Source organism: Malania oleifera, chromosome 3, assembly GCF_029873635.1.
Source record: "Malania oleifera isolate guangnan ecotype guangnan chromosome 3, ASM2987363v1, whole genome shotgun sequence".
NCBI classification, from domain to species: Eukaryota; Viridiplantae; Streptophyta; class Magnoliopsida; order Santalales; family Ximeniaceae; genus Malania; species Malania oleifera.
The window spans coordinates 90141088-90168777 of NC_080419.1; the positions used below are offsets into that span (position 1 = coordinate 90141088).

At 35.6% G+C, this 27690-nt stretch overlaps 1 protein-coding gene across 5 annotated transcripts; it reads left to right on the forward strand.

The window, feature by feature from the left end:
- The first annotated feature begins 5975 nt into the window (after positions 1-5975).
- LOC131151088 (protein WVD2-like 6) lies at positions 5976-27539 on the forward strand. Of its 5 annotated transcripts, XR_009135690.1 has the most exons (11): positions 6018-6338; positions 6923-6982; positions 7504-7779; positions 7883-8176; positions 8332-8381; positions 8619-8690; positions 8835-8934; positions 9074-9145; positions 9398-9508; positions 26717-27161; positions 27243-27539. XR_009135690.1 is itself a non-coding variant. In XM_058102277.1 (10 exons), exons 3-10 carry the CDS (start codon positions 7510-7512, stop codon positions 27092-27094), a joined length of 1347 nt encoding a protein of 448 aa, XP_057958260.1. In that variant the 5' UTR covers positions 6011-6780; positions 6923-6982; positions 7504-7509; the 3' UTR covers positions 27095-27539. The 5 variants fall into 5 exon arrangements, 3 of the variants coding, with proteins under 3 accessions (XP_057958259.1, XP_057958260.1, XP_057958258.1); XM_058102277.1 differs by having other exon boundaries at positions 6011-6780; positions 26717-27539; XR_009135689.1 differs by lacking the exon at positions 6923-6982.
- Positions 27540-27690: the final 151 nt, after the last annotated feature.

Here is a 27690-nt window from a genome sequence, read left to right on the forward strand (position 1 = left end):
AGAGGTGGAAGGCATAAACCATAAAGAGTGGAGCTCAGAGGGACTACCAGACTACCTTCTGAGTTCTGAGTTCTAAAGCCCCTCCTGCTAGGGGTGAGCAAACGGTCGGTTCGGTTAAATTCGGGTAATTAAACGAATTAACCGAAAAATTCGGTTAATATAAACCATTAACCGAACCGACCGAATTGACAAAAGACACCGAACCGACCCTGACCGAATTGCCCATTCGGGTAATTCGGTTAACCGATTTTAACCGAAATCATTTAAAATTAATTGTTAGAAATATAATACAATTATAAATTTTTTTAAAACCAAATCCAACTTAATTAAATACCTTATTTATTAATTTTATTAATGAAAATAATATTTTACCATAGAACAAAGAATCCAAATAGGTTAATTAAACTCCTTAATGCACTTACATAAGCAAAATTTATATTCATAAATTATATTTAAAATCTAATTAATTAGTAATTCGGTTAATTCGGTTAACCGAAATTTTTTTTACCTTTAACCGAATCGAAACCGATTAACCAAAATTTTTTAGAATTATAACCGAACCGACCGAACTGGGATTTTTACCCTAACCGAACCGACCAATTTCAGCCAGTTAATTCGGTTTTCACCGAATTTTGCTCACCCCTACCTCCTGCTGGTTCGAAACTCCTGGCAGTGGCACCTACTGGTTCGAAGCTCCTGCTGGTTCGAAGCTCGAAGCTCCTGGCACCTGCTATGGCGATCGCGTATCCAAGGACTAGTTCAAAGGATTGAAGAGACTCGCGAGTCACCAAAGGTCAGAGACTCGGAGGGCCAAGGGCAGAGGGCTTCGAAGGGTCGAAGAAGAAGGGTCTCGTGCGGCCGTCGACTGGTTTCCACTTCCCCACTTCTCCTTCTCTGAGTCTCTGACTCTGTGGCTAGGGCTCGAATGGGCGAATGGGGCTGACCTGGGGGTTGGGAGCTTGGGAGTCTAGGACTCTAGGAGTGGGAGGGCCAAGGGGCCGAGACTCAAGAGGGGCACGCGTGTGCGCCATGTGGGTTGTGGGCACTTGGGTCGGGCGTTGGGCCTTTGAGTTTTGGGCAGTGCCTTAGTGGGCTGGAGGCTGGAGCTGCTGGATCGGCTAGGCTGGCCTAAGGGCAGTGGGCTGCTTTTATGGGTTAATATTTAATAATGTAAGCGGGTTGGCAGATATCTGCCAGATAAACCCAACCTGACCCGCTAAGGGGGCGGATATGAAAATGAAAACTCATATTTGACTCATTTAACAAACGGATGATTATGAGTCGGTTAGAACGGGTCGGATACGGTTCGGATTAACTGATTTTTATCCATTTTGCCAGGACTACCTGGAGCGGTCGACCATTCCCTCTCTCTATCATTTTTACTCATTTTCGAAAATCTTTTTTTCTTAAGAAATATTTTTGAGAATATAGCAAAAATACACATATTAGTGTGGTAACTATCCTTTGAACAGGTGTTGATATGATGTTAGTTAATTATTTTTTATTGAAGGATTAATTAATTACCTTTCAAATCCATAATTGTACTCGAATTCAAAATCATTTTAAACTAGTTTTTTTTTCTTTATTTTTACCTTTTATAAAATAGAAAATAAAGAGACGACTATATTCTTTGATTCGAAAATAAAATAGGCTAGTTGTAGATCGACTAACCAGACTCCTCTCCTTTGCCTCTTTTTTTTTCCTTCAAATTTTGATCTCCAAATTATTGGCTATAGGCCTCGGAGCTTGGCATCGACAGTAATTAACAATTTTGTAGTTGTTTTTCTTTAGTATTTTTATTTTGTAATTGCACCAATACCAAAAACACTATTAACTAATTTATTATTTAAATATATTTAGGTCAGAACAAGATTTCCTCTTGACATAACATTTCAATAAATATAAATTAATTTTGTTAAAATACCATATATTAGTGACACACTAGATATTAGTATATTCTAAATTCCTAACTTTAATGAGTTTCCTTTTGTTAAAACTATAAGTATGTTGGAGTGCTAATTGTTGTAAGATTGAAAATTTGCATGGTACTAACTTGCTATTGCTAATTGAATTAAGCTTGTCTAATTGTTCTCTTGAGTTGTTGTTAAATATTTATCTTCTTTTTTTTATTATTTACTTTTGAAATTCTTCTATCTCATAATTTTGTTTTGAATATAAATTCTTATGTCGTCATTGCTATTCCTAAAACTCTAGGGTGTGTGAACTTATTCTTAGGTGGGAGGACTTGTGAGGATGGATAATCCCTTAATAATGTAATGATATGACTTTTGTGTGAGGAAGTACCTTCTCGATGGCTCATGTAAAATAAAAACTATAGAATGAGGTTAGCACCTTAAGGTTGGTGGAGAATTAGGAATTGCAACTGATTTGATTTTTTTTTTTAATGTGAAATAAGTTTGGGTTTAGTAAAAATCTCAATGGGGAATTATTGAGAAGATTTATGTACGCATGAGTCTCGATCGAACCACTTTAACGTTTTGCATATTTCTTTCCTGACTTTTTAATTCTTGACTTTATATATATTGTGAATGCTTTATTTTCTAATTTAGCGAGTTGCTTGAAATTAACTTTTAAATTAAAATTAATTATCAACTCAATCCATTCAACAAAGTGGCAGATGCTTTAACTCGATAAGGTGTTATGGGGAAAAATAGTTTGTTCACAAATAGTAGTCAACTTTTTAGAGTTATTAATGATTTGTATAAACTGAAGAAGATGGATACGACTTATATGAGGTACGTTTAACTGATTTCCCGTTGGTATTGGTTTATACTTATATGAAATTTTTTTCTTTTGTTTGTTTTGTTGCGTGGGGTGTTTTTTTTTTTTTTTTTGTTTGAATTTGTAGTCCTGTTTTGGTTGGATGTTGATGTTATTTTTGGGAAGCCTTTAAAGTTTTTATTTTTTATTTTTTTATTGTAATCTCTATTACTTGTCTTGTAACCACGATATTCCTATGCCAAAAGTGAGGGTATATCAATAAATAAATGGAAGTGCCGCCCTTCTTTGAAAAAAAAAAACTCAATCCATCCCTTTCTTTTGAATTATCATACTTGGGCTAATAATAACAAATTAATAAATTGCAGCTTGTTTGGTTCGACAAAATATTTATTTTTTAAAATAATTTGTAATATTGTTTACACTTTGAAAATCAAGAGAATAGTTATTTCTTATATATTCCTAATTATTTCATTCGACATGCAATAACAAAGGAATAGACATCCCCATAATAAAATTTGCAAATAATTGTTTTTTTTGTTTGTTCCTTATTATGAATATTTCACATTGTTATTTACTTTATAGTAACAATATAATTTCTTAAATAATTAATTGTAACTAATATATTAAAACTAATTTATTTTTAAAAATAGGCATTCAACAAATCAAATGTAACCCTAGTTATAATAATTTGCAATCTATGTGCTTGATTGTATATATATATATATATATATTTGTTTTCATCATTCAAATAAAAGCAAGACATGAAAATTTTCAATCAATGTTTTTTTTTTTCCCATTATGTTTAAAAAAGTGTCCTCTAATTTTTATTCAAAAAAAGTTTAATTAATGGATAATCTAATAAATATAAATCCTACTCATGACTACAATAACCATTTATTATTATAATAACCACCCATGACTATGACTCTCTATTTTTGTACGCACACAATTCAATATTAAAAACTATAACTTGCGACGCCCTTGACTAGTTATTAATTTTTTTTAAAAAGGGACACTTTTCCACTTACATTTTTCTTAAAATGTTTTTTTATTGGTACAAATTGAAAGCTATGTTATCTTCCAAGCTGCTTAAACAAAAGAAACTCTTGCTATTAATAGACTAGCCATGGGCATGCCTGATGTGTGTGTTTCGTGGTTTTTGAGTGATAATTATTATAAAATAAATTAAAAAGTAAATAATATTTAAAAAATAATTAAGAAAAATATTATTTTAGTATAGTTTTAGGTGGTTATAGGTTTTGTTTTTTGAAATATTTATAGATGGTTATAGAGAGATTTTTGGAATATTTATGGGTAATTATGGGGGTATTTTGGGATGATAAAAACCAAATCAAGAAAGGGAAATCCCCATTCTAATAGTGGAGATATAGATATAGATATTCAATTAAATCACAGACATATCTTTCTTTTTATAAAACAATATTCAACATATGGGTCATTTAAGTTCGTAATGACTTTTATAACTAATTATTTACAAAATAATAATGATGACGACAACGACGATGACAAAAGCAAAATGTCACAAGCCCTCTTGATAAGTAACAAATTAATTTAAATTATAACTTTTTATATTAAAAGTTAAAATCCGTAAGTTTTCTAATATAATTTTATTAATAAAAATAAAAAATTTAAAAATAAAAGGCAAAAAACACTGACTTCTCTTTCATAAGCTTTTGACAAAAAGGCAATGACTTTTTTGAGGTTTTGAAAATCTCATGGACCTCTCTTGAAGTTTCAAAATTTCCACAAAACTCTCCCGATTTTTAATTTTTGGTACAGTTACACTTCTTAAAATAAGTCTTTTAGTAAAATATAATGAGAGGTTAATATTTTTTTGACAAATCTTAAGAAAAGTTTTGTAAAATTCTTGAAATTTTAGGAGACTCTATAGGTTTTTGAAACTTTAAAACTGATAGCGTCTTATTGTCAAATTTCAGAAAAGTTGAATATCAACTTGTACATGAAGATTGCCATGACTCCCTATTATCTCTAAAAGTCTCCAATTATCTCTCCAAAAAATCTTAAAAAATTTATGTTATGGAGCAAACAAACAGAACACATGTTAATGTCCCCACCTACTGACTCATTCTTACTTTCATTTCATCTATGCCATTAATTATGTTTGAGCAATTTTTAATCTTTTTTCTTCAATCACCTCTCTAGAAAATATTCTTAATTTTCATATTATTTTAATAAGTACAACATTTAAAAATGATAAAATATATAAGTAAAAAAAATATTTTTATTTTAAAATTTAAATAAATCTTCATAACTTTTTATTGGCTTCTAATCCCGCCATCCCCTAAAATAGTAAATTCTTATAAATGGCGCTTGTGTAGAATATAGTAAATATTATTAAAGAAAGATTTAAAAAATTAATCAGTTAACAAATTTATATATATAATTAATAAAAACTGTAAAGCACCTACATTACTCTGCAAAAGGGTAATGTTAAAATAAAACTTTCAAGAGATAAAAAAACTTTTCTAACAAATAGCAACAAAAAATTGGCACTATTCTTGCATTCCGAAAATGTCATGTCTGTCTTTTGAAAAGATCAAAACAAAAATAAAATAAGAAAACCCTTTTCTCTTTTTTTGAGTTACGTTAGGTGTTAGGTGTCTTGACATCCTTGCCTCATCCAATTACATGATATATAATCATTGGGGACATGAGATACTTAGATTAATCCCTCGCTTACGTTGTTTGACTCCACAGCCAACGCAAGAGGTAAATTCAACTTTTGCTCAGAGTTTTTTTTTTATTTACATAGGAACTCCAGCCACCAACGAGCCTTTCGAACCACCTAGTGTGATACCAAACTTATGGATCAACGTCCTCTGTCCCCAGGTCTCGCTGATCAGGGTAAAGGCCGGATGCGGATACAGCTTCTGTGTATCAGTTAGACGTTTGACCAATCAAACTCTCGGGATATATCTCCATTACCATCTATAATTTCCGCTGACTCACAGAAAATTCTCACCATCTACGGTTCCCGCTAGCTCATAGAGCGAACTCTCACCATTTACAATTCTCGTTGATTTTGCCCGAATCTAGAATTGACCCTTCTTATTTGCCCAGAGTTTACTTGTAGGAAGTGGAAATGGATGTAAAGCTGTAACCCAAACCCTTCTTTGCGGGCTCCTCTTCCATTTTTAACCGTGCGTAACTTCCTTAAAAAATAACCGTTTAACCGTATTTCCTCTCTCTCTAAAACCGTATGTCTCTCTCTCTAGCGGCCGTCCGCTCTTGCTCACTCCCTGGGGGCTTATTTCTCTCTCTTCGTTCAAAGTGACCTGGAAATTTGGATTTCAGAGGCGCTGTCGCGAGTAGGCCTGCTTTTCAGTTCAAAAGCCCAAAACGGAAACACAAGGGGAAACTATTTGACAACAAAATCAGATATCTCATTTTCGTTTTGCAAATCCGAAAGATCTTAGCGTTAGGGTTCGGATTTTTCAATCCTTCGTTGCATTTCTGTCATCACTGTCTTCTTCGTCGTCTATTTGTCTGTCTCACCACTGTCGCCTGAATCTCACCTGCTTTGATGGCGTTCTGATAGTTGTACGTCTTACGAGGTAAGAATGAAGAGATTTTTCGAGGTGGCGTACAGCTTTATGTTTGGTTGGCGAGAAAATACGAGCAAATGGAAGAAGAATCTTGAGTATCATGTTCAATTTTTTTTTCCTGTTTTCCTGCTGTCATATGTATCTATAATTAATATCTTTTAGTACATTTTCTCTGCATCGAAATGGAGCATTGTTTTCGTTAAAATCCCTTTCCCCTCATTCCTCTGATTTGATTTGGAATTGCTCAATGTGAAGCTGTTAATCTGTTTTAGGATATTTTTTTTTATGCGGTTGGTGTGGAGATTTTTTTTTGGTGGAATCTGTGTGTTTTGGGGAATCTAGGCATTTGATCTTAAGGATCTAGTGGAATATATTCGTTTTGCTTCCATTTAGCGAAGGTGTTCGGCGTAATTTGATTTTTTTTCCCCCAATTCTCGACGTTCTAGTTGAGGTGATTGATTTATGCCCTAAAAACGTTTGTTCCCTCGTGGAGATTTTTAGCACTGTTTCAGTGCGTTGAATTTTATTAGAAATATATATATTTTGAAATTTGAATCTTAGCTTTCTTATTATAATTTTTTTTTATCTGAAAGGAAAATAGCGTTGATTCAGCTCAGCTCAATGCAATCATTTTTTTATGAGAAGATAATTGGGTAAGCATTATTTTCTTTCATTTTACCAGAGTTTTATCTGCATCTAAGCTAATGGGTCTCATGTGTTGAGACCGTTCCATAGCTCCACGATTTCTTAGTGTTTGAACATTCATTTTCTTGTTATGGGAGCAAACGGTGACTCATGAAATTTTTTATTGACAATTTTTTTTTTGTTGAAAATGTCTTTTTTGAACAATTTAGTTTATGATATGTTCTTCCGGAGTGAAATAATACAAACTTGTTTGGGTGCTAGCACATTTGAGAGCTTCTGTGTATAGTTTAAGGGGTGATATTTGTTTGAAAATCTTCTAATGTTTTGAATTATAAATTTTGTTGAATTTTTCATTAAAGTGAGGCTTATACTTTTAAATTTTCTTCTATCAGAGTGGCCTTTTAGAAGAATTTCTGTTTTTTATATCCCTCTATACTCTTTTGACCAGGCTGTTTGTAATTTTTCACCTAGCATTTGTGCTGATATTGAAATGCATCATTTGCCTCTTCTTTCCCTACATAATTTACAGTGTGCCATGGATGCTGATGGTAGTATTCCTGCTAATGGGAGTAATGAAGATCACCAAAATGGTGTTCATGAGCAACTTTCTGACGTTGGACAGGAAGCCCTGATTTCGGAGAAAGTAAATGCCAGTACTGACGGAACTACAGAGACTGCAGGGCCAAATGGGAAGTTAGAAGCCATTGTCAAGTCAGATGGCAGTGCACAAGTTAACTCCCCTACAGGGGAAGTTGGAGAAGAATCAAACATCAACACAGACAACAAGAGTTCAACTGTACCTAAGGTACTAGTTATTTCACTCTGTTTGTGTTGGTTTGATAGTTTAAGCTTGGTCAGACTGAAAACCCTAGTTGTTGAGCACCCAATTTATGCATTTGTACATGTAGGAAGAGGGAGGGAAGGATGCCTGTAACTTAGTGAATCCCAAACAGAAGAAGGGTCAAGGGGGGAGCAAGAATGAGAAGCCTAATGCTGCGGGTTTGGTGAAGAAGAGCAAAGATGGAAAAGATGCAGAGAGAACTTCTGTTGTTAATGGTACTTTTGCTGCAAATTCACGTGCCAAGCTGCCCTTTAAAAGTAGATCATTCAATGACAGGCAGCCGACTGGAAGTATTGCCAGTATTGATTCGAGCAAGCCCAGGAAAACAACATCCACACCAAGTAATGCTCATCCATTCAAGGTAAAAATTACCATATTTTTTAATTTACTATTTTTTTTAGTTGTGTAGAATGGCCGCAAATTGCATTTGAGAGACCAATATGTTCTGTCTGGACTTTATTGACCATATCATCGCTGTCTTTACTTTGTGTTTTCTGCCAACTTCAATTTTGAAAGCCTGATGGAGCATCATCTACCACAAGTGTGACTCAGTCTGAAGGCCTAATGTATGTTCTGCTTGTCCTTATATGGTTAATAATTTTGTGTTCTTATTATTTGACTGCATATTTTCTTGTTGGCCCTAAAATCAGTTTTGTAGGGGAAGACATCAAGAGAGTCTATGCTGGCCATCTTGATTTGAAATGTTTATAATATTTGTTTCTTTGTGTTAAATTCTCTATTTACATAAACTGATGACTACTTCCTTCTCTGGTGATTTGTCAACTGTGATTTCTGGAGTACAGGGACAAGCCAAATTTGAAGCCTCTGAATAAAAGGGCCCCTAATAAGGCTGAGGGAAATGCACAATCTTCTTTGTATCCTTTCAATCATTAATTTTTTTCATTAATTTTCTTGTGTTTAGGAAGGGGTGAAATAAGGATTGTTTTTGGTAATTATACTTTTTAAGTTGGTGTTTGTTCTTCTTTTTTTGAATCATTTTTTTCTTAACTAATCTGCAGAAGTCCCACAGCTGCAGATGCCAAACCCCGCAGAGTGGGTGCACTTCCATCTTATAGTTTCAGTTTTAAATGCGATGAACGAGCTGAGAAAAGAAGAGAGGTTATTTTTCTGCCCACGTTCATGAATAACTATAGTTTTCACAGTAAAAAAAAGAAGAGAGGTTATTTTTTTTTTCAGTTTTCACAGTAGAATCTTTAAATTTTCAGCTTGTGACATTCTCAATTGTTTCATTGTACAGTTTTATTCTAAACTTGAGGAAAAGATTCAAGCAAAGGAAGTAGAAAAGACTACGTTGCAAGCCAAGTCAAAGGTCATCCTTTGGTTTTAGATATGAGATTTAATGCTTCTGGGTGGGCTATAATTTTTAACTGATATTTATAAAAGTTTCTTATTTTTTATTTTATTTAACTTTCTTGGAATGAGATAGTGAGTAAAGATTTAATAGCCCTGAATTTGTCGGAGGAAATTGCCCATGACTCTGTAAATTGGCGGAAAAGGATTTATGTAGCTGATCCCATTTAGTGGACTTAAGGCTTGATTTTTTTGTTGTTGTTGTTTGCAGGAAACTCAAGAAGCTGAGATCAAGATGCTTAGGAAGAGTTTGACTTTCAAAGCAACGCCCATGCCAAGCTTCTATCAGGAACCACCACCTCCTAAGACAGAGTTGAAGAAGGTAATTTAAATTGTTTTATTATTGGCATCAGTTACAAGCATTTAAAATCTGTTTACAAAGGAAATTGCTTTATTTTCATGTTGCAAATGGCCTACCCAGTTCTGTAGCTTGTGCAGTGTTACTGTTATAGTTAGAATCTAGAACCTGCTTTCTTTCCTTATTAATGAAATTTTTTTTTTGCTATAAAAAGAAAATCTAGAACCTGCTTGGATTGATGTTTGCATTTTAGTAGCTTCTTCTTCTTCTTGTATTAATTGTCCTGTAAAATAATTCAGCGCAGTAATAATTCCAGCACTTTTGCTCTTTCCTCAGGTAAGGTCATAAAAATGTGCCATGTTCAGTTATGCTGAATAGTATGAGTTTTCTTATGGGAAAGGTTATAAATTGTAATCTCTATCTGTTTTGATCAAGGAATATCTGGTTAGCACGTTGAATCTCTATGTTTATATTCTTCTCTTTAAGTTGCAAGTCTTCTAAGAAATCTAGGAAGTAGCTATTGAAGGCATATCCTATTAATGACTCTCCAATGTTGGTGTCAATACTCCCACTCCTTCTAGCAATATTTTACTTGTATTGGGAATTTTGTCATTCATCTGAGGCCCTTTCTTTGTGGTGACTCCATTTTCCACTTTTGCAAAAAGGAGAGATATACTATATTCTAAAAGAGATTGGTGGGGTTCCTTGGGCTTCAAAATCTAGATCAAATTTTCCAGAATTTCAGAATTTTTCTAAGATGCAATCCCTTTGTTGGTATGCAATTTCTTTCTTTCTTTCATTTTTTTTTGATAAAGAAATTCATTAAGCGAAAAGAGAGAAACAAGGGTGGAGGATAAGTAATCCTCATAAATACAAAAAACAAAAATAGAAAAACAACAACAATGATACGAGAACCCGTTTCTAATTCTGCTGGATATCTAATACCAAAATTACTTGAAATAAACCAGATGAATGAACTCAAAAAGAGGCCAAAATAATAACTCTATCCTAAAGAAGCAAGGGATTTGTTTTTCATTAAAAATCCTTGCATTCCTTTCATTCTACACAGTCTAAAACAGGTCCAAAACTGCACATCTCCAAAGGACTATTCCTTTCTTAGTCTTCCCAAAGCCTTTGTATCGCACCAAAAAATGCATCAATAGTTTGCTGCATCACCAAAATTCCCTCAAGAACCAAAAATAGATAAACCTGAAGTTGCTTAGCCACCTTACAATGAAGAAACAAGTACTCATTAGTTTCATTTGCCTCCAAACACATCATACAAGTATCGGGAATGATAGTTTTGAAAGGCCTTCTTACCTGCAGTGAAGCATTGGTATTAAGGCTATTAAGAGTCATAATCCATAAAAAAATTGATTTTTAGAAGAGCCTTAGTCTTCTCGGTAAATGGTTCGAGGAAAATAAAATGGCTTAGAATTTTCAATAGATGGGAGAGAGGATTTTGTGGAGAAAGAGCCAGAAGAACCCTGAATCAAATCCTTGAATCACTCCCCATCTTTTGACGACTTTCAAAATGGTTAAATCATCTATCTCTCTCAATTGAGATTCCCAAAAAAATAAAAAAATGAAAATCCCTACAGAGATGACCCCCCTCAAAATAATAAGAAGCATTAATTGGTTTGTTATGCATGGAAGACCATCTAGAAAGATGAGGGACCAAAGACTCCAATGAAACTTCACCCCACTCAATCATCCTGCCAAAACCAAATAAGATCCCCATTCCCAACATGAAAATTGGTAAGAGGATGAAAGAAGTGAGCAACCAGAGTAATAAACTTCCATGGGCTTGCCTGAGAAACATTGCCACTCTCTTTAGTATCCCAACCATTCCGATGCAATCCATGCTTGCTTTTGATAACCATGTGCCATAAGGAACCAACCTCCAAAGGGAGCCTCCGCAACCATTTTCTAACTAGCGGGATGTTTTTAGACATCAAATTCCTTGGGTCCAAAATCCCTTCACTCTTAGGTCTTCTAACATTCTCCCAACTAACAATCTGATATCTTCTCTCTTCTCCTATACCAGGCCACAAAAAATCTCGTAATCCATCCCTCTTTAAGGAAGTAGACACCCCTACCAGAATTCTTAAAGAGAAAGAAAAGAAATGGTTTTATTAGAAATAGCAGCGCTGAGGAAAGTAATGCAACCACCTAAAGATGAGTAGCCCTCCTCCAACCTTCTAATTCCGTCCCCACTCTCCCATCACCGGATCCCAAAAGTAGAAGAGTTAAGATTACCATCTAAAGGGAGACCCAAATAAGAAAGAGGTCAATATAGAGTTGTACAACCAGCTAAATTAGCGAAAACCTCAAGTCACCTCTTTTCCACTTAATACAATAATAGTATGGAGTCAATTATTAATTGCATCACTAAATTCCTTCTCCCTCTCCCTCACTAATTTTCAATTCAATCTTCTGGAAATTATGTCTTTCCGCTGTGTAAAATAAAATCATTTCTTCCCCTCCACATGTCCATGGATTGGGCGTGCTTAAGCTTTGATTGCCAGCATGGATAAAACGTAACGCCTCGAACCCGCCAAGTGGGGTCCGGGGTGTTATGAGACCATCCATACTTCTGTGATACCATATTTAACATGATGCAACGAAAATAATTAAACATTCTCCATTAAAATACCAGAGTTCTATACTATACATCCCAAAAAGTGTATCTATTTACTTTATATTAGATAACCAAGAATTAAACCTAACTTTTAAATACTTCTTATCTTCCAACCACTCACAATTACCAAAAACTAAACCTTGCCCTGGAGCTGGCTAAGCTTGATCCTCCGAAGGACCTGAAAAGTTAATAATTCGCTAGGGTGTGATACTTCTCTGTAAGGATGGAATAAATTATAACAGTGTGTGACAGATATACTCGTTTGTTAATCAACAGCAACTGACAGACACATGCAGACTGTACTCACGCATACATAATTATTATTTATAAGCGAGAGTTCCCAAGAATTGGGGAGACTACACGCCCATACATGTAACGCCACTTTGCTTTGTTACCATTTGTAACTTTGCCCTTTAATTTGGGTGAGGCTACAACTAATACTTATCAGGGCACTCACCTTACTCAGTAAGCCCTCGGGCGGAGAGTTTTATTTCGCCATAAATATTCATGCATTTAAATTCACATACATGTACCTACACACATTGGACATTAATCATACATTTCAGTCACGTCCACATAGGATACTGCACGAGTTTCACATTCACACAGGATATTACACAAGTTTCACATCCACATAGGATACTACACAAGTTTCACATCCACATAGGATATTACACAAGTTCTTCACAACTGAAATTCACTATTACACTTTCACAATGACCTATTCATAGCATATCAGTAAAACAAACTCCTCAGGTTTGCCAATGTTTTACCCCATTTATATAAATGACAATATAACGAACTCCTCAGGTCTGCCAACGTTATATTGTGATATACATGTATAACCACACAAAACAATTCATCTAAAAAGATCAATTCATTCACCATAGTATTCACAACCAGTTTATTATGAAAAGTTATTCTCATGCCACACGGTTTGAGTGTCAACCATTCTGTTATATACTGTGAATAAATAATATACCCTACTCACATTGGTTTTTCTCCAAATATGAATTATAATAAAAAATCATCATTTTCAAATGCCTAATCGTTTCAGAAAATCATACATATATATATTGACACACACATAGACTTATATACTCGAATTTAACCGATTCAAACTTAATAAAAAGCTGGTATAATTTATTTCCCTTACTTGTTCCTCGAAATTCTGCCTAAAACTTTCCAAAATCCTGAAACCTTGCTGCTTAAATTTGCCAAGGATCGACGACCTACATGCTGGGAGGAGGGAAAAAGGATCGTGCAGCACCTGAGAGTGTTCTAGGAGGCTTAGAGGAGAGAGAGAGAGAGAGAGAGAGAGAGTTTCGGAGCTGAGAGAGAGCGATTTTTCTAAACAAAAATGACCTAATGTCTATTTATAAGTAGGTTGTCCCCGCAGAAAACCGTCGACGTTTTTTTTTTTGTGCTTGGCGAAACCATTGACGATTTGGCATTTAAATGCTCTCGGTAGTTTGCCCTGTAGGAAAACCGTCGACGGTCTTTCTGAGTCCCACGAAACCGTCAACGGTTTGGTCCTAACCAAACCCCTTTTCCTTCCTTTTCCTTATTTTTCCTTTCCTTTATTTATTTTCCTCTTCTTTTATTTATATATATATTTTATTTTTTGGGTTCAGGTCTCTCTACTATCTCTCCCTCTTATAAAAATTTCGTCCCTGAAATTTGCTACCCGATCATTTTTCACGAACTTAGAAGTTTTTTACCTAACCATATTTCACACATTTCATATGAACAACAATTGCATCACTTAGAATCAAATAAAACTATTGTTTATCCCAAACATTAACACGTTACCTGCGTCTCTAGCAATGTCTGCCTCAGTCGAGGTACGTTTGTAGACACACACTGGGCCGCCGCAAGGCACCGGATTGTTCTTCCGGTTCTGATCAGGAGTAGGTGCGTTGTTCGGAGGTCCACGACAATCTCGAGCTATATGGTGGTATCTACTGCATCGATAGCACACAGTACTCTCACCCTGACATTCTCCCTAATGCCTCTGATTACATCTAGTACAGTGGTGGCATGATAAATTTTCTTGGTAGTCTCGATCAGCCCTATCTGACCTCTAACCCACAGTATCTCTATCTCCCCTTCGTGAACCCTGTTTGACATCTGCATGAGAGCTAGGAGGCATGGGTCTCTTCCTTTGCTCTGATATCTCTGCACCTCTTTGCAGGCTCATCTATGCTACGGTGGCTTTATCCACCAGTTATGAGAAGTTTTGTACCTACAAGACTGCCACTTGCTCGTGGATCCTTTGTTTCAGGCCCCTTTCAAACCTCTTCGCCTTTTGATAATCATCTGGGACCATAAATGGGGAGAAGCGAGAAAGCTTCACGAACCTAGTAGCGTACTACTGAACGGTGAGGTGTCCCTGAGTCAGGTTGAAAAATTCCTCCGCCTTCGCATTCCTGGTGGTGGCGGGGAAGTACCGGTTGTACAAGACCTCCTTAAAACGACTCCATGTTATAACTCTGGGTATTGCCCGTTGCGCTTTCAATAGTTTCACTGCTAGCCACCATCGTTCGGCCTTTCCTGTCAACTTGAAGGTAGTGAAAAGAACCTTCTGCTCCTCAGTGCAACTCAGCACTGTTAGTATCTTCTCCATCTCCTACGCCCAAGTCTCAGCCATGATTGGGTCAGCGCCGCCCGCAAAAGTAGAGGGTTTCAAGCGAGTAAATTGCTCAATCGAACAGCCCTGGTTCACAGGTGGGCAGTTCGATCTCTCGAGTTCCCGCCTAATCTCTTCCCTGAATTGCTGAGCTAAATCGCAGCAATTTGGAGGTTTCAATCTCATCCCCGTTGGAAGCCCCTAAATCATTATCTCCTCCAGCATCCACGTCTTTAACTCTGGGATCCATCCTGAAGATAGGATAGAGGCGAGTTTAGAATTTCCATATCTTAACATAATTGGTACAGTTATAAAACAAAGAAACCAATTTAACATTCAGATCCTCAATTTAAACATCAAACACCCAATTGATCTCAATCATCAAATCACAACACTTAAATTACTAAAATTCGCTTTCAGAGGCTTATCCTCATAAATCAACCATCCTAACCTTCGTGTTCTAATTTTCAAGTTCTAGTCTTTCTGCTTGAAAACATCACCGTCGATGGATTTACCATGATTTTTTGAAACTCGCGACTGATTCAGAAAATCACAGAAGACCATCAAGGGGTTCCTGCCTTCAGGCCACAAAATACAACTCAAAATTCCTAACAGTATCTTAATCTACTCGTTCCTATCCTCATCCTAATTCGTACCTATACTCTGGTATTAATCCGACATAAATTCCGCAGAAGCTAACAACCTAAAGCTTTGATACCACTTTGTAACGCCCCGAACCTGCCAAGTGGGGCCCGAGGTGTTATGAGACCATCTATACGTCTTTGATACCATATTTAACATGCACGCAGTGGAAATAATTAAACATTCTCCATTAAAATACTAAAGTTCTATACTATACATCCCAAAAAGTGTATCTATTTACTTTATATTACATAACCAAGAATTGAACCTAACTTTTAAATATTTCATATCTTCCAACCACTCATAATTACCAAAAACTAAATCCTGCCCTGCAGTTGGCTAAGCTTGATCGCCAGAAGGACCTGAAAAGTTAATAATTTGTTGGGATGAGACACTTCTCAGTAATGATGGAATAAATTATAACAGTGTGTGATAGATAAGTTTTATTGTATACACAATATACTCGTTTGTTAATCAATAGCAACTGACAGGCACATGCAAGCTGTACTCACACATACAAAATTTTTATTTATAAGCGAAAGTTCCCAAGGATTGGGGACATTACAAGCCCATGCATGTAATGCCACTTTGCTCTGATACTATTTGTAACTTTGTCCTTTAATTTGGGTGAGGCTACAACTGATACTTATCAGGGCACTTACCTTACTCAGTAAGCTCTCGAGTAGAGAGTTTTACTTCGCCATAAATATTCATGCATTTAAATTCACATACATGTACCCACACACATTGAACGTCAATCATACATTTTAGTCACATCCACACAAGATACTGTACGAGTTTCACATCCACACAAGATACTGCACAAGTTTCTCATCCACATAGGATACTACACAAGTTCTTCACAACCGACATTCACTGCCTTTCACAATGACCTATTCATGGTATATCAGTAAAACAAACTCCTCAAGCCTGCCAATGTTTTACCCCATTTATATAAATGACAATATAACGAACTCCTCAGGGCGCTAACGTTATATCGTAATTTATATCCAGGCAATACAATGAACTCCTTATGCATGCCAACATTATATTGTGATATAGACGAATAACCACATAAAACAATTCATCCAAACGTATCAATTCATTCACCACAGTATTTACAACCAGTTTATTATGAAGAGTTATTCTTATGCCTTACGGTTTGAGTATCAACCATATTATTATATACTATAAATAAATAATATACCCTACTCACATTGGTTTTTTCCTAAATATGAATTATAATAAAAAACCATCATTTTCAAATGCCTAATCCATTCAGAAAATCATACATATATATATATATACACAGACTCATTTACTTGAATTTAACCATTTCAAACTTAAATAAAAAGCTGGTATAATTTATTCCCCTTACTTGTTCCTCGAAGTTCTGCGTAAAACTTTCCAAAACCCCGAAAACTAGCCGCTCAAATCTGTCGAGGATCGACAACCTACGTGCCGAGAGGAGGGAGAAAGGATCGTGGAGCACTCGAGAGTGTTCTAGGAGGTTTAGAGGAGAGAGAGAGATGAGAGAGAAAGAGAAAGTTTCGGAGCTGAGAGAGAGAACTGATTTTTCTAAAAAAGTGACATAATGTCTATTTATAAGTAGGCTGTCTCTGCAGAAAACTGTTGACCTTTTTTTCTGTGCTTGGCGAAATCGTCGACGGTTTGACACTTAAATGCTCTCGGCAGTTTGCCTTGTAGGAACCGTCGACGGTTTTTCTGAGTCCCATGAAACCGTTGACGATTTGATCCTAGCCAAACCCTTTTTCCTTCCTTTTCCTTATTTTTCCTTTCCTTTATTTATTTTCCTTTTCTTTTATTTTTTGGGTTCGGGTCTCTACATAAAAAAAATGGTGAAATTAAAACTTCTCATATTCTAACATTAACGGTTGTTGGATTAAAGATTGGGTTCAAGATTCAAGTTAAATTGACTCTCCCATCTTAGGGTGACACGAAGAGTTCAATCAAATGTTCGTAATGCAGAACAACATCAAGTAATTAGAACCAAGCGGGAGTTTGGGGGAGGAGAGGGGCTGGAGTAGAAGAAGAAGAAGAAGAAAGGAAGAAGGAAGTGGAGGAAAGAAAGGAGGTACTAGAGGGTGAGAAAAAACATGCTTTTACTTCAATTCAAATTCAACAAAACCAACTCTTACATGGTTTTCACATCCTGATTATAACTGTTACTTCTCATAAAAGCTTAAGTTGTTAGGTTGTGAGCCAACAACGTATATCAAGCTTCAACACTCTCCCAGATTCACAACTTAACAGCACGTGGAAAGATAAACAAACAATAAACACCACCCATTATAGGGAATAAGATATTTTTTTACAAATAGGCGATAAATGTAGGCAACAAGACTATAATCCAAGAACTCTTGGTAACGAAATCTGATACCTTGTTGGACTACCACTTTACCTAAAAGGTCAAGCTGTTAGGTTTGTGGGTTAACAATGTATATCAAGCCTTAGCAAAATAACAAAGCCTAAATTACAAATAATTAGCACATAAACTCTTAAAGATAAATGAAATTACAAATAAACCTCTAAAAACACCCATATATTACAAACAAACCTCCAAATACACATAAGCCTACTTAAGTACTCCTAAATCTATTTTTCTGAAACCCAATTGAATTGAATTCTCCTTAATTAGCCTCCTATGAGGGTCCATCTACTGCCCTGCATGAAATCCCTCCTAGTTGGAAAAATTTGGCCTTAAATTTTGAAATGTTGGAGGATCAGAAGTAGTACTTGGAACTTTTAGAAAGCCAATGCTTGAGTGATGCAAGAAACGTTGTTTCTTTAGTAGAAATTGAGAAAGAGAAGAATTAGGCTGAGATTCATCATCAGTAAACTTATTAAGAATGTCAAACTCAACAATAGGAATGCTTTGAAGACTTTGGTCTCTTCAAGTTGAGCGACTTTGACATGATCAATAATTTTAGATTCTTTTTTAATTTTAGATTCTTTGTCTTGGTTGATTGATATAGCAGAGTTCAACATAATTTTCTTACCATCATAGTGAAAGACATATGTTCTCATGTCCTTGGGTCACACCGAAATCATCTAACCAAGGAGAACCAAGAATCAGATGGCCAATATTCATGGGCATGATGTCACCCCAAACATTATAAAAATAGTCACCCATTTGGTTTGGAACCAAACACCTTTAGCAAACATGTAAAGTGCTATTGTCAACCCAATATATCTTATAAGGCTGTAGGTGGGCTTCTCTGGTGGTCGGGTGGTGATGAAAATTCAGGGGTGGTTCTTTCGGTGGGTTGTATTTTTAATGGTAAGGAGGTGCAATGAGATAATGCTTGGAAATTAGGGTTCAAATTCAAGGGGCATGACTCTAAATATCGGGGAAGTTGCAGTTGGTGAACAGTCTGCGCGATGATCATGGTTTGATATGATAAACAGCATCAAGGAATTACAGCAGCCAAGAGAGAGTTTGGGAGAAATAGAGGAGAGGAGGGGAGAGGAGAACAAGAAAGGAAGAAGGAAGATGATGAAAGAAGGAGATATTGAAAGAGAGGGCAGCACACCTTCAATTCAAATTCAACAATAACCAACACTTACATGGATTTGACACCCTCTTTTAAATTACAAGAATTGCACATAAACCCCTATATACATGATAAAAATAAACCCCTAAAACACCCATATATCACGAACCAACCCCCAAATACACATAAGCCTAATTAATTACTCCTAGAACTATTATGCTGATTAATGCAATTCTCCTAAATCAATCTCCAATGAGTGTCCATCCATTGCCTTGCTTCTTGTTCTACATTGGTTCATTTTTCAATTTATTAGCTGCTCAAGTAGTTGGATTAGCTGCTCCTCCAACCTGGAATGTAACTACGGTAAGGACATACCCTGACCTCTAACCACTATTTTTTAAAGAATTAAATTCCACTATCAAGGGGAACTATCTTTCTATCACCTGTTGAGAAAATATTGTCATGTACATTTGAATTATTTTTTATTCTTAATCAAGAGCAGTGAAAACAAGGAAAATGAAATGTCAAGTTCATTTTCCGTGTTGAAGATTCTTCACTTTGAAAACCCATATATCTTCCTATCTCAATTATCTGAAACAAAACACCTGTTACTGTTTTTAAATTAGTCTCTTAAAATGGGAGGGAGGGAGGGAGGATTCTCAAGTAAGAGGTTTTATTATGGAGTGCGTCGTTTGATATATAGTTTGATGGAGTGCTTTTGAGGAGCTGCACTTGAATGACAAAGTTTTAAAAGAAACGGACCATCCAATATGCTTAAGTCGGCTAGAATCTGTCCAGATAGAATTGATTCCATTCATCCAGGCTGCACGGGACCAGACCAAACCAGTTCGTTCATATCTGTTAAAAAATAAAAATAAAAAAATAAAAAAATAGAAGCTACCTTTACATCTGTCTTAGACAAGAATGATGCTAGAATTGGTTCAATGCTTTGCACCCTTATCTCGTTCTTTGATCCTGGTCACTGCAAATAAGAAGAGACGACTTCCTTTTGGCCCATTCAGAAAGAGGTAGTCCAAAAAGAAGGTAGCTGAGGATTCTCAAGAACCACTGCACATAAATAAAATTGGAGCTCGATTCCGACGAGATGATTACATATGCTTCAAAATTGAAGCCCTATGCGCAACCAATTGATTTTAGTATCCCCCCTAAATTTTTTTGATTAGATGTACTTCCACGGGCTGTTCACCCGAGGTCCCAAACAATCTTATTTTGTTCTGATACCATCACATTACATTGACCTCCACCAAGCGTGGTCATGATTTGTATTCTTCATCCTTTGGATTTTTAAATTTCGAGATCAAATTTTTTCTTATCTGGTGAGAATAATGTTTTGTGCAAACAAGTTCTTTTTCAATTTTGCAAGTTTTATTGTATTTTCGTTTGTTCTATTTAGCGCAATTTTATTAGAGTCATATATTCTAGATTCTTGGTATTATTATTTAGGAAACAATTGTTTTAGCTTATTTAGGTTTCTTTAATTAATTTGCTTATCTTCCAAGTGTATGCCTATAAATAGGCCGTCATGTATTAGGTGTGGGAAATTAGAATGGAGAATTGAAGTTGTTACACCTTAGTCGTGCATCACTACTGCCTTTGGCGTGCTAATCTATATAATTCCTTGGGAATTTTTTACAATCATATTATACTCTTAGGAGGTGTTTGTTTGATATAAATAGCCTTTGAATGGAATTTATGTCTGGTCACTAAATAAGTGTAAGATATTAGAGCATTTGGTAGGAGATTTTAATATTCCTAAAGAATTGGTCTGTTCGCAACAGGCATACTCCTGTATTTGATTTGTTAAGTGAGAAGATTTCAGATGTCTCTTTTCCATTTTTACCTTTTATGAAAAATGAATGTCCAAAAAAAAAGAAAAAAGAAAAGAAAAACGAATGCAACACTCAAATAAAACATATATTTACGAGGTTAGAATTGGAAAATAAATCATATTCATATATTAGATATCAAAATATCAAACAATTAAAATAATTCATTATTTAGATTCATATTCAAGCTTAAATTCAGAACTGGTTTGCAGAATCAGATTTGAATTCAATTTTTAATATTTAACACTTAATTTTACCCAAAGCCCCCTCAATGATAATTACAGATGAGTGGATGTTGATCAAAGCATAAAAAATGATAAAAAATGAATGCATACATGAGAATTTAGGAGTACAACTAAAAAATGAGATTAAAAAAGCAGGTTTGACATGCTTTGGATATTTGCTGACAAAGTATGGTGGCTTGACTCTGGTGGAGGCAGCTGTGAGAAGAGGAGGAGAGTGGGGGGGTGGGGAAGGGAGTTCAAGAGCTGGTTTGCAGAATCAGATTTTAGTACTTAGTACATAACAGCCCCTGTAATGATAATGATGGATGAGTTTAGGAGAAGAAACAACTGAAAAGTGAGATTAAACAAACTGGTTTGACTTGCTCTGGGTCGACAAAGCGAGGTGACTGACTCTGGTGGTTGACAATGGAGAACAATGTATGTGCTGACAAAGCAAGGTGACTTCATTGCGGTGGAGGCAGCTATAAGGAGGGAGGGGGAGAGAGAGATAATCATATGCTGAGCTGTCTAGCTAAGCCAGGATTGTAGTGATAAAAGTTGGTTTATTTTTTAGCTACCTCTTGTGGTTGGTTGCGGTGATGATGGCAGTGACGTTCTGCTTTTTATGAGAAACCATAGAAATTATCTTCTGTAGTTGAGATTTCCATTATCTGTTTGAATTTTTTAATGCACATTAGCCACAATATAAAATCAGAAAGCTACATTGTTGACATACAAAAGTATTGACTTCTTACCGACAACCAACTAGAAAGGAAAGAAGGGAGAGAAAATTTTTGATTATTGAAATAAACTAGGTTATGTTCTTACATCAGACACCAGATTCTGCATGATTGTTTACTCATTTGCCACAATATGCAAATATGGATCCAGTGCACGTTGTTTGTTAGTTTTGTGTCATTTTGTTTCATTGATTGGAAAGTGGAGCAGGTGTGCAGGACATGTTATTCACATGGATGGTCTGGGAGTTTTTCTCGACCTCTATTTTGAAACAAATTAATTTTTTAACCTAATTTTAGCCACCTTCCTTTGAAGGTACTTCATTTGGGTTGATTTAAAGCATACTTTTTTCATTTTATTATTATTATTATTATTATTTTTTCCCCGGGGGGGGGGGGGGGGGGTGTTGGGAAGGTTGGTGATATATTTTTGTTTTTGTTGTTTTGCCCAGGGATGAGGGGAACCATTTCAATGGTATGGTAATTTGTCATAATCAACTTGTAGGGTTCATCACTAGTACATGAGTTGGTTATGAGCATACCAACTTCATTGTGCAGTGTATAAGTTCAAGTGTTTCTTGTTTTTCAAATGGTATGATGGTACTTTCATATGCTGTTTGGTCAAGATACTTAGACGAGATTCGAAAAAACGTGCCGTATTTGTTTACTTGAGGAGGGATTATAAAATGGAGAAACGAAGCAATGGAAAAAAGAAAAAAGCAGGTTTGGATATCTTTGTTAGATCGATAATTTGAAGAAAGGAAGGGCAAATAAGGATGAGCTTTTACAAAGTTATTTTGGATGAAATTTTTGGTAGGCTGATAGAAACTCGTCCGTAATTTTCCCACTTTCTCACCTTGTTGAAGAACTAAAATAAAGGAAATAGAGGGTTGATTAATTTATTTTTATTTTTATTTTTTAGTTTTTGTTTCTTCTCGTCTCCTTAACCGAATGGAGCATTAATGTTGAAGTCTTTTGGAGTCCCAAGTGAAGAAAATTATTTAATGATGCTGGACTTGTTAATATAAGTGAGTCTTACTCACCAAATTGTAAATTTTCAATACCTTTGTTTTGGTATTGATATTTTTATTTTTTTGTTTCAATGTTGTCGACTCCATGAAGGATTCTTATTAGTGTTGTCATTTCAGCTTAACTCTTGCTTACCCAACTACAAGTCTTCATATTTTCATTACATGACATTTGGTGCTAAGGCAATATTTCATCAATCCAAAATGTAGTTGTGTTATGATCACCCAAAAGAAATGCCATAATGTGATAAACATCAATGAAGCAACTTCATAAATGATGGCAGAAAAATTGTCTTGGGAAAAGATTTGCATTATTGTAGTGTGCTATTGAAATAAAGCTCATCACACTTCAAAATTTTAGAGCCTTTTCATCCTATATAATATTTTGAAGTTTATTTATTTTATTGAACTCAATGTTTTGAAAGGAAAAGTCATAAGGCAAGGTGTTTTAACCCTTATGAGGTGAGGCATAAAGCCTTAAAGCATTGACAAGTAAGTTTTTTGAGAGTTTGCTTTTTTATATAAAAATATGAAATAAATTACATATATTTTAAAAAATAAATAAATAATTAAAAAAATTATAAATAAATTGAAAAAGTCAAATGTAATTTGTAATTACTTGTTTGTCATTCTAAGAGCACTAAATTGAATTCAGTAACTAATCATGCCAAGAATTAGTTATAACATTACGAAGTTTGAATTTTTTCATTATCAAAGTTTGCAACTCTCAATTATTTTGGAAAGGTTGAGGTTCAAGAGTTCTAGAATCAACTCATCTTAGTTCATTTCTTTCATTTAAACATGTGGTTAACCTTTTTTTAGCCAAATCTAACTTGAGATCATTCACCCAAAATGCATGAGCCCAAACTAAAAAGGTACAAATTGCATGCTTTTTGTGTAAATCTATAGTTCAATGTATAACATGTTGGCCCTTTTGGGATTTGTATTTAGAGTGTGCCTCTCATTTGGACCTGAGGCAAGTGAAGCTTAATTGAGCCTTCTAAAGCCTTTGACTCAATGGGGTAAGGGTGCTGCACAAAGGTGAGTTATTGGTTCAAGTCACAGATACAACCTTTCTTAATGTGGAGGTAATGCCATGTACATCATGCTCGTCCTAGGCTATATATAGTGTTGCGAGCTTTGTGCACTAAGTGTTATATTTTATATTTATCTTGGGTTAGCTAGTTATTTATATTTAATATTATTGTGCTCTCTCTCTCTCTCTCTCAATATTATTAGTAATGGTTACTATTGCACTTGCTTGAGATGTTTAAAACTGTCAATGGCTTAGAGTTTTTTTTTTTTTTTCATTGTATATGGTTCTAATTTTGATTTTTTACACCTAAATTTTTTATTTATAATTGGTCTGAAGTTTTACAAGCTTTGGGCAAAAGGCCCTTTTTGTTAAGCCCATTTTTTATGATTTGAGTGTTCATGGAACGGGTCTTAAGAAGGCCTGGGTCTGAACACAGACTTGATGGACTGGACTGAACACTAGAGGGAGGACATTGTGTTTCCAAAATTCAGGAGCATGGTCTTCTTAAAGATGAGGTAGTTGTATTCGACACAAGGAACTTCAACTTTGGCACTGATGATCAAATTATTTCAGCAACGTGCTTTGCTTTGAGAAGTTGAAAGAGGTTGTAGTTGGTCACTTGGATGTATTGAAAAATAAAAAAGGCTGGAGAGTTCGTGGAAAAGAAGATATAATTCTTCACTGATCAAGGAGCCTGTCAAGTAAGTCTTAAGAGAGTGGATGGGATGAGTTTGTTCAAGGGGAGATGTTTCTGTGAAGTGATTTTTTTTGCAGATTTAAAGAGAGCTTTAAGCTGCTCCAGAAAGGAAGAAATCTTGTACATTTATTCGTAGAATCCTGTTCTGGTGAAGCATGATGGTAGTGGGAAAACTTGGTTGCGTTCAGATGATGACATGAAGTTTGATATGGAGTTGTAGGAGGACGGGGACATGCTGTTGGATCATGTGGATGATGGTTTGTCACTGATGACTCTTCAATTTGACTGGAGTATTATTTGGAGATGAGGATTCTTTTGTTAAGGCTGTTGCAGGGACCATGACCTTAAATTTCGGAAATTTTGGATTTTGGGAGCATTTGAAAGGAAATCAGGTTTCAATTTCATTTTTGCAGAATCTTTTGAATTTTGGCTGGAATTTCGGACATGGATGTGAGGGCTACTAGGGAGCTACAAGTCTTGAATATTGTCTCATTGGGTGGTGCAAGGGATACTAGGGTCCACAGACCTTGTTCAATTATTTGGCTTTAGATTGGTGAGTCCTATTGGTCAGAGGTGAAGTAGATGTACCTTCGAAGGGTTGCCAGGAAGAAGTTACAGAGGGAATTACAGAAACTACTGTCCTGTATTAGGGAGAAATGGTTGTTGCTTAGGAGGCTAGTAAGGGTTTGAAATGAAGGTTCTAAGCTGGAAGGTGAGGGTCTGTTTAGTTGTGGAAAGTAGTTTTGATTTTCCAGTTTTAGTTTTCTAAAGAATTATAAAAGAACCAGCTTAATTTTCAGTTTCTTAAGATTTATATTGAAAAAGTAGAAAATATAACGTTTATTTAGTTTGAATCCTTGAGGAAAACATTTTTCATTTTTCATTCTAGGTTGCCAAATAATTGCAAAAAAGACACATTGTTTTTCAATTTTCCAGAAATTATATAAGAAATCAGAAATCTAGGAACCAATAAAAAGATGTTTTATTACTTTACAAATTTAGAAAATTGGAAAGCAAGGTGGCATTTTTTGTAGCTATTTGTAAATTGGACATTTTCTACAAGTGAATAGTTCCAAAGCTTTTTATTGTTTTTTGTGTTTTATACAAATGTTGCAAAACTGAAAAATAAGCCTTTTTTTTGTGATTCAACTAAAAATGGAAAATGAAAAAAAAAAAAACTGTTTTACACAACTAAATATACCCTTAGGAATCTTGCGCAGTGTTGTAAGTTTACACAGGTGGTTTTGGAGGCGTCCCTGCATGTGATTATGCTTCAAGAAACTTAATTGGAGTCAATTGCACGGTATTGTCCTTTTTTATTTTTTGATAGAAGAAAGAAAGATAGAATGTATTACCGAGTCTGAAAAGAAGTCACCCAAGTACAAAATCAACGAAAACTAGCATGTACAACCACACAAGAATAAGCACTATTTACGGAGTCAAAATAATTGGAATTAGCCTATTCAACCGGGAACCAAAACAGAGAAGCATTTCCCTTTTATTTCTTTTGGAGGATTTTCTCATTTCCTTTGACAGCACTTCCATTCCTTTTTCTTGTCCTGCAAAAGCCCTGCCTGGAAAATTCCTATTTCCAGGTAATCCTGAAATCTGAGTGAGGGATTGCATCCCATAAATCCTTCCCACTTCCCCTGCATCCAGAACGCCTCCCAACACGTCTGATCTCATGTTTTCAGCTAGCATGGTCCATGCATTACATCCATTGGGAAGCATAAACCTGATTCTATAAGTTCTAGCCCCGCTGCAATGAAGAAGAATGTGATTTATGGATTCTCCCTTCTCCTTAAACATCTTTTAACTCTGCAAATCTTCTTTTTATTAAGTTGTGTAAAGTTAGATTTCTTCCCCCAGTTGACCTCCTGATGGAGGACTGCAACTGTCACTTAGGCTGCGCCCATTCAACGCCCTTATTTTAGGCAGCGAACTGGGAATGTTTTTGAATATTTGTATTATCTAGGGAACTTTCTGTTTATATTGTTAGAATCTGAGCTAACTTTCAAACCAAATGGAAATTATTGATGTAGACTTATATATGACTTATGCTTGAGATGGGAATTTTGATTGTAAAGTTTTTAACAGGGTGCATTACCATTAAAACTTTGATATTCACGGTCCTCAATTCTTCTCCTTTTTGTCAACCTCTTTTTTTGAACTTGTTTTGAGGTGTTACTCTGTTTAAAATTACTCTGACGTCAACTATGCTGTATATTTAATGAAGATACCAACTACAAGGGCCAAATCTCCCAAGCTTGGTCGAAAAAAAGGCTCACCCACAGCAGATTCTGAAGAAAACAATGCTCGCACTAGCAAATCAGGACGCTTGAGCTTGGATGAGAAATTGTCTCAGAATAATCCTGCCAAAGGAAATGCCCCTGCCCAACCAAGTAAACCACTGCGGAAGTCCCTTCCCAAACTGCCTTCTGAAAAGACCAAATTATCCAATGCAACAAACGAGCATCCATCTTCTACCCAGGGAGCAGCAGTTCCAACCACTGAGCTAGGTGAAAGTGAACCTGTCACGGATGATGGAGGAGTGGTTGAAAAGCATGCAGAACCCACTTTGGCGCTGGAACCTGTGGCTACATTGGAGCATTGAACACTGGAATTGGAATTAATCTTGCATTTATGGAGCGCTCAACTCCATTTCGCCTATAATAAGGGAGGTATGAACAAGATTTAAATTATTTAATGGTGAAGCCTTGAAGGGTTTTTTGAGTTATGGGTTAATGTCAACTTGTGCATAGTCACTTGCAAGGTTTGGTTGCTTTGTGTGCCTGCTTTGAAGATTGCTGATGATCTGGTCATTTGGTTTCTACATTGTCCGCAGCACTGTTTGCTCCCGTTGTCAGGTTGTCCCCTATTTATATTTTGCTTTAGTTAGTTGCCTGGTTATTAAAAATTGGGAAAAAATTTTTGGGAAAAAATTGCAGTTAGATAGTTCATGGTCAAAATGTTTGGCTGTTGTCTGATGAACTGTTGGTTATTTTGTTAAGGCTGATGCTGTGTTAATATATGTTTATGAGTTGTTTCAGTTGTCTCAATGCTCTTTCTTGTTTCAAGCTCCATTTCCATGTAAAAAAAAAAAGGGAATAATTGTTGCTGGGACTGCTCTAAATTACTTGTTCTGATGAAAACCAAATGAGGTTTGCCCTGCCTAGCTCGATCTCTTATTGTTTCATTGTTATGCATTGG

Excerpts from the sequence above, each read along its gene's own strand:
- LOC131151088 (XM_058102276.1), top strand. The coding sequence starts at position 7,510 with ATGGATGCTGATGGTAGTATTCCTGCTAATGGGAGTAATGAAGATCAC. Across the intron at positions 8,177-8,331 it reads GTAATGCTCATCCATTCAAG|CCTGATGGAGCATCATCTAC; the intron begins GTAAAAATTACC and ends CAATTTTGAAAG. Across the intron at positions 8,935-9,073 it reads GAGCTGAGAAAAGAAGAGAG|TTTTATTCTAAACTTGAGGA; the intron begins GTTATTTTTCTG and ends TTCATTGTACAG.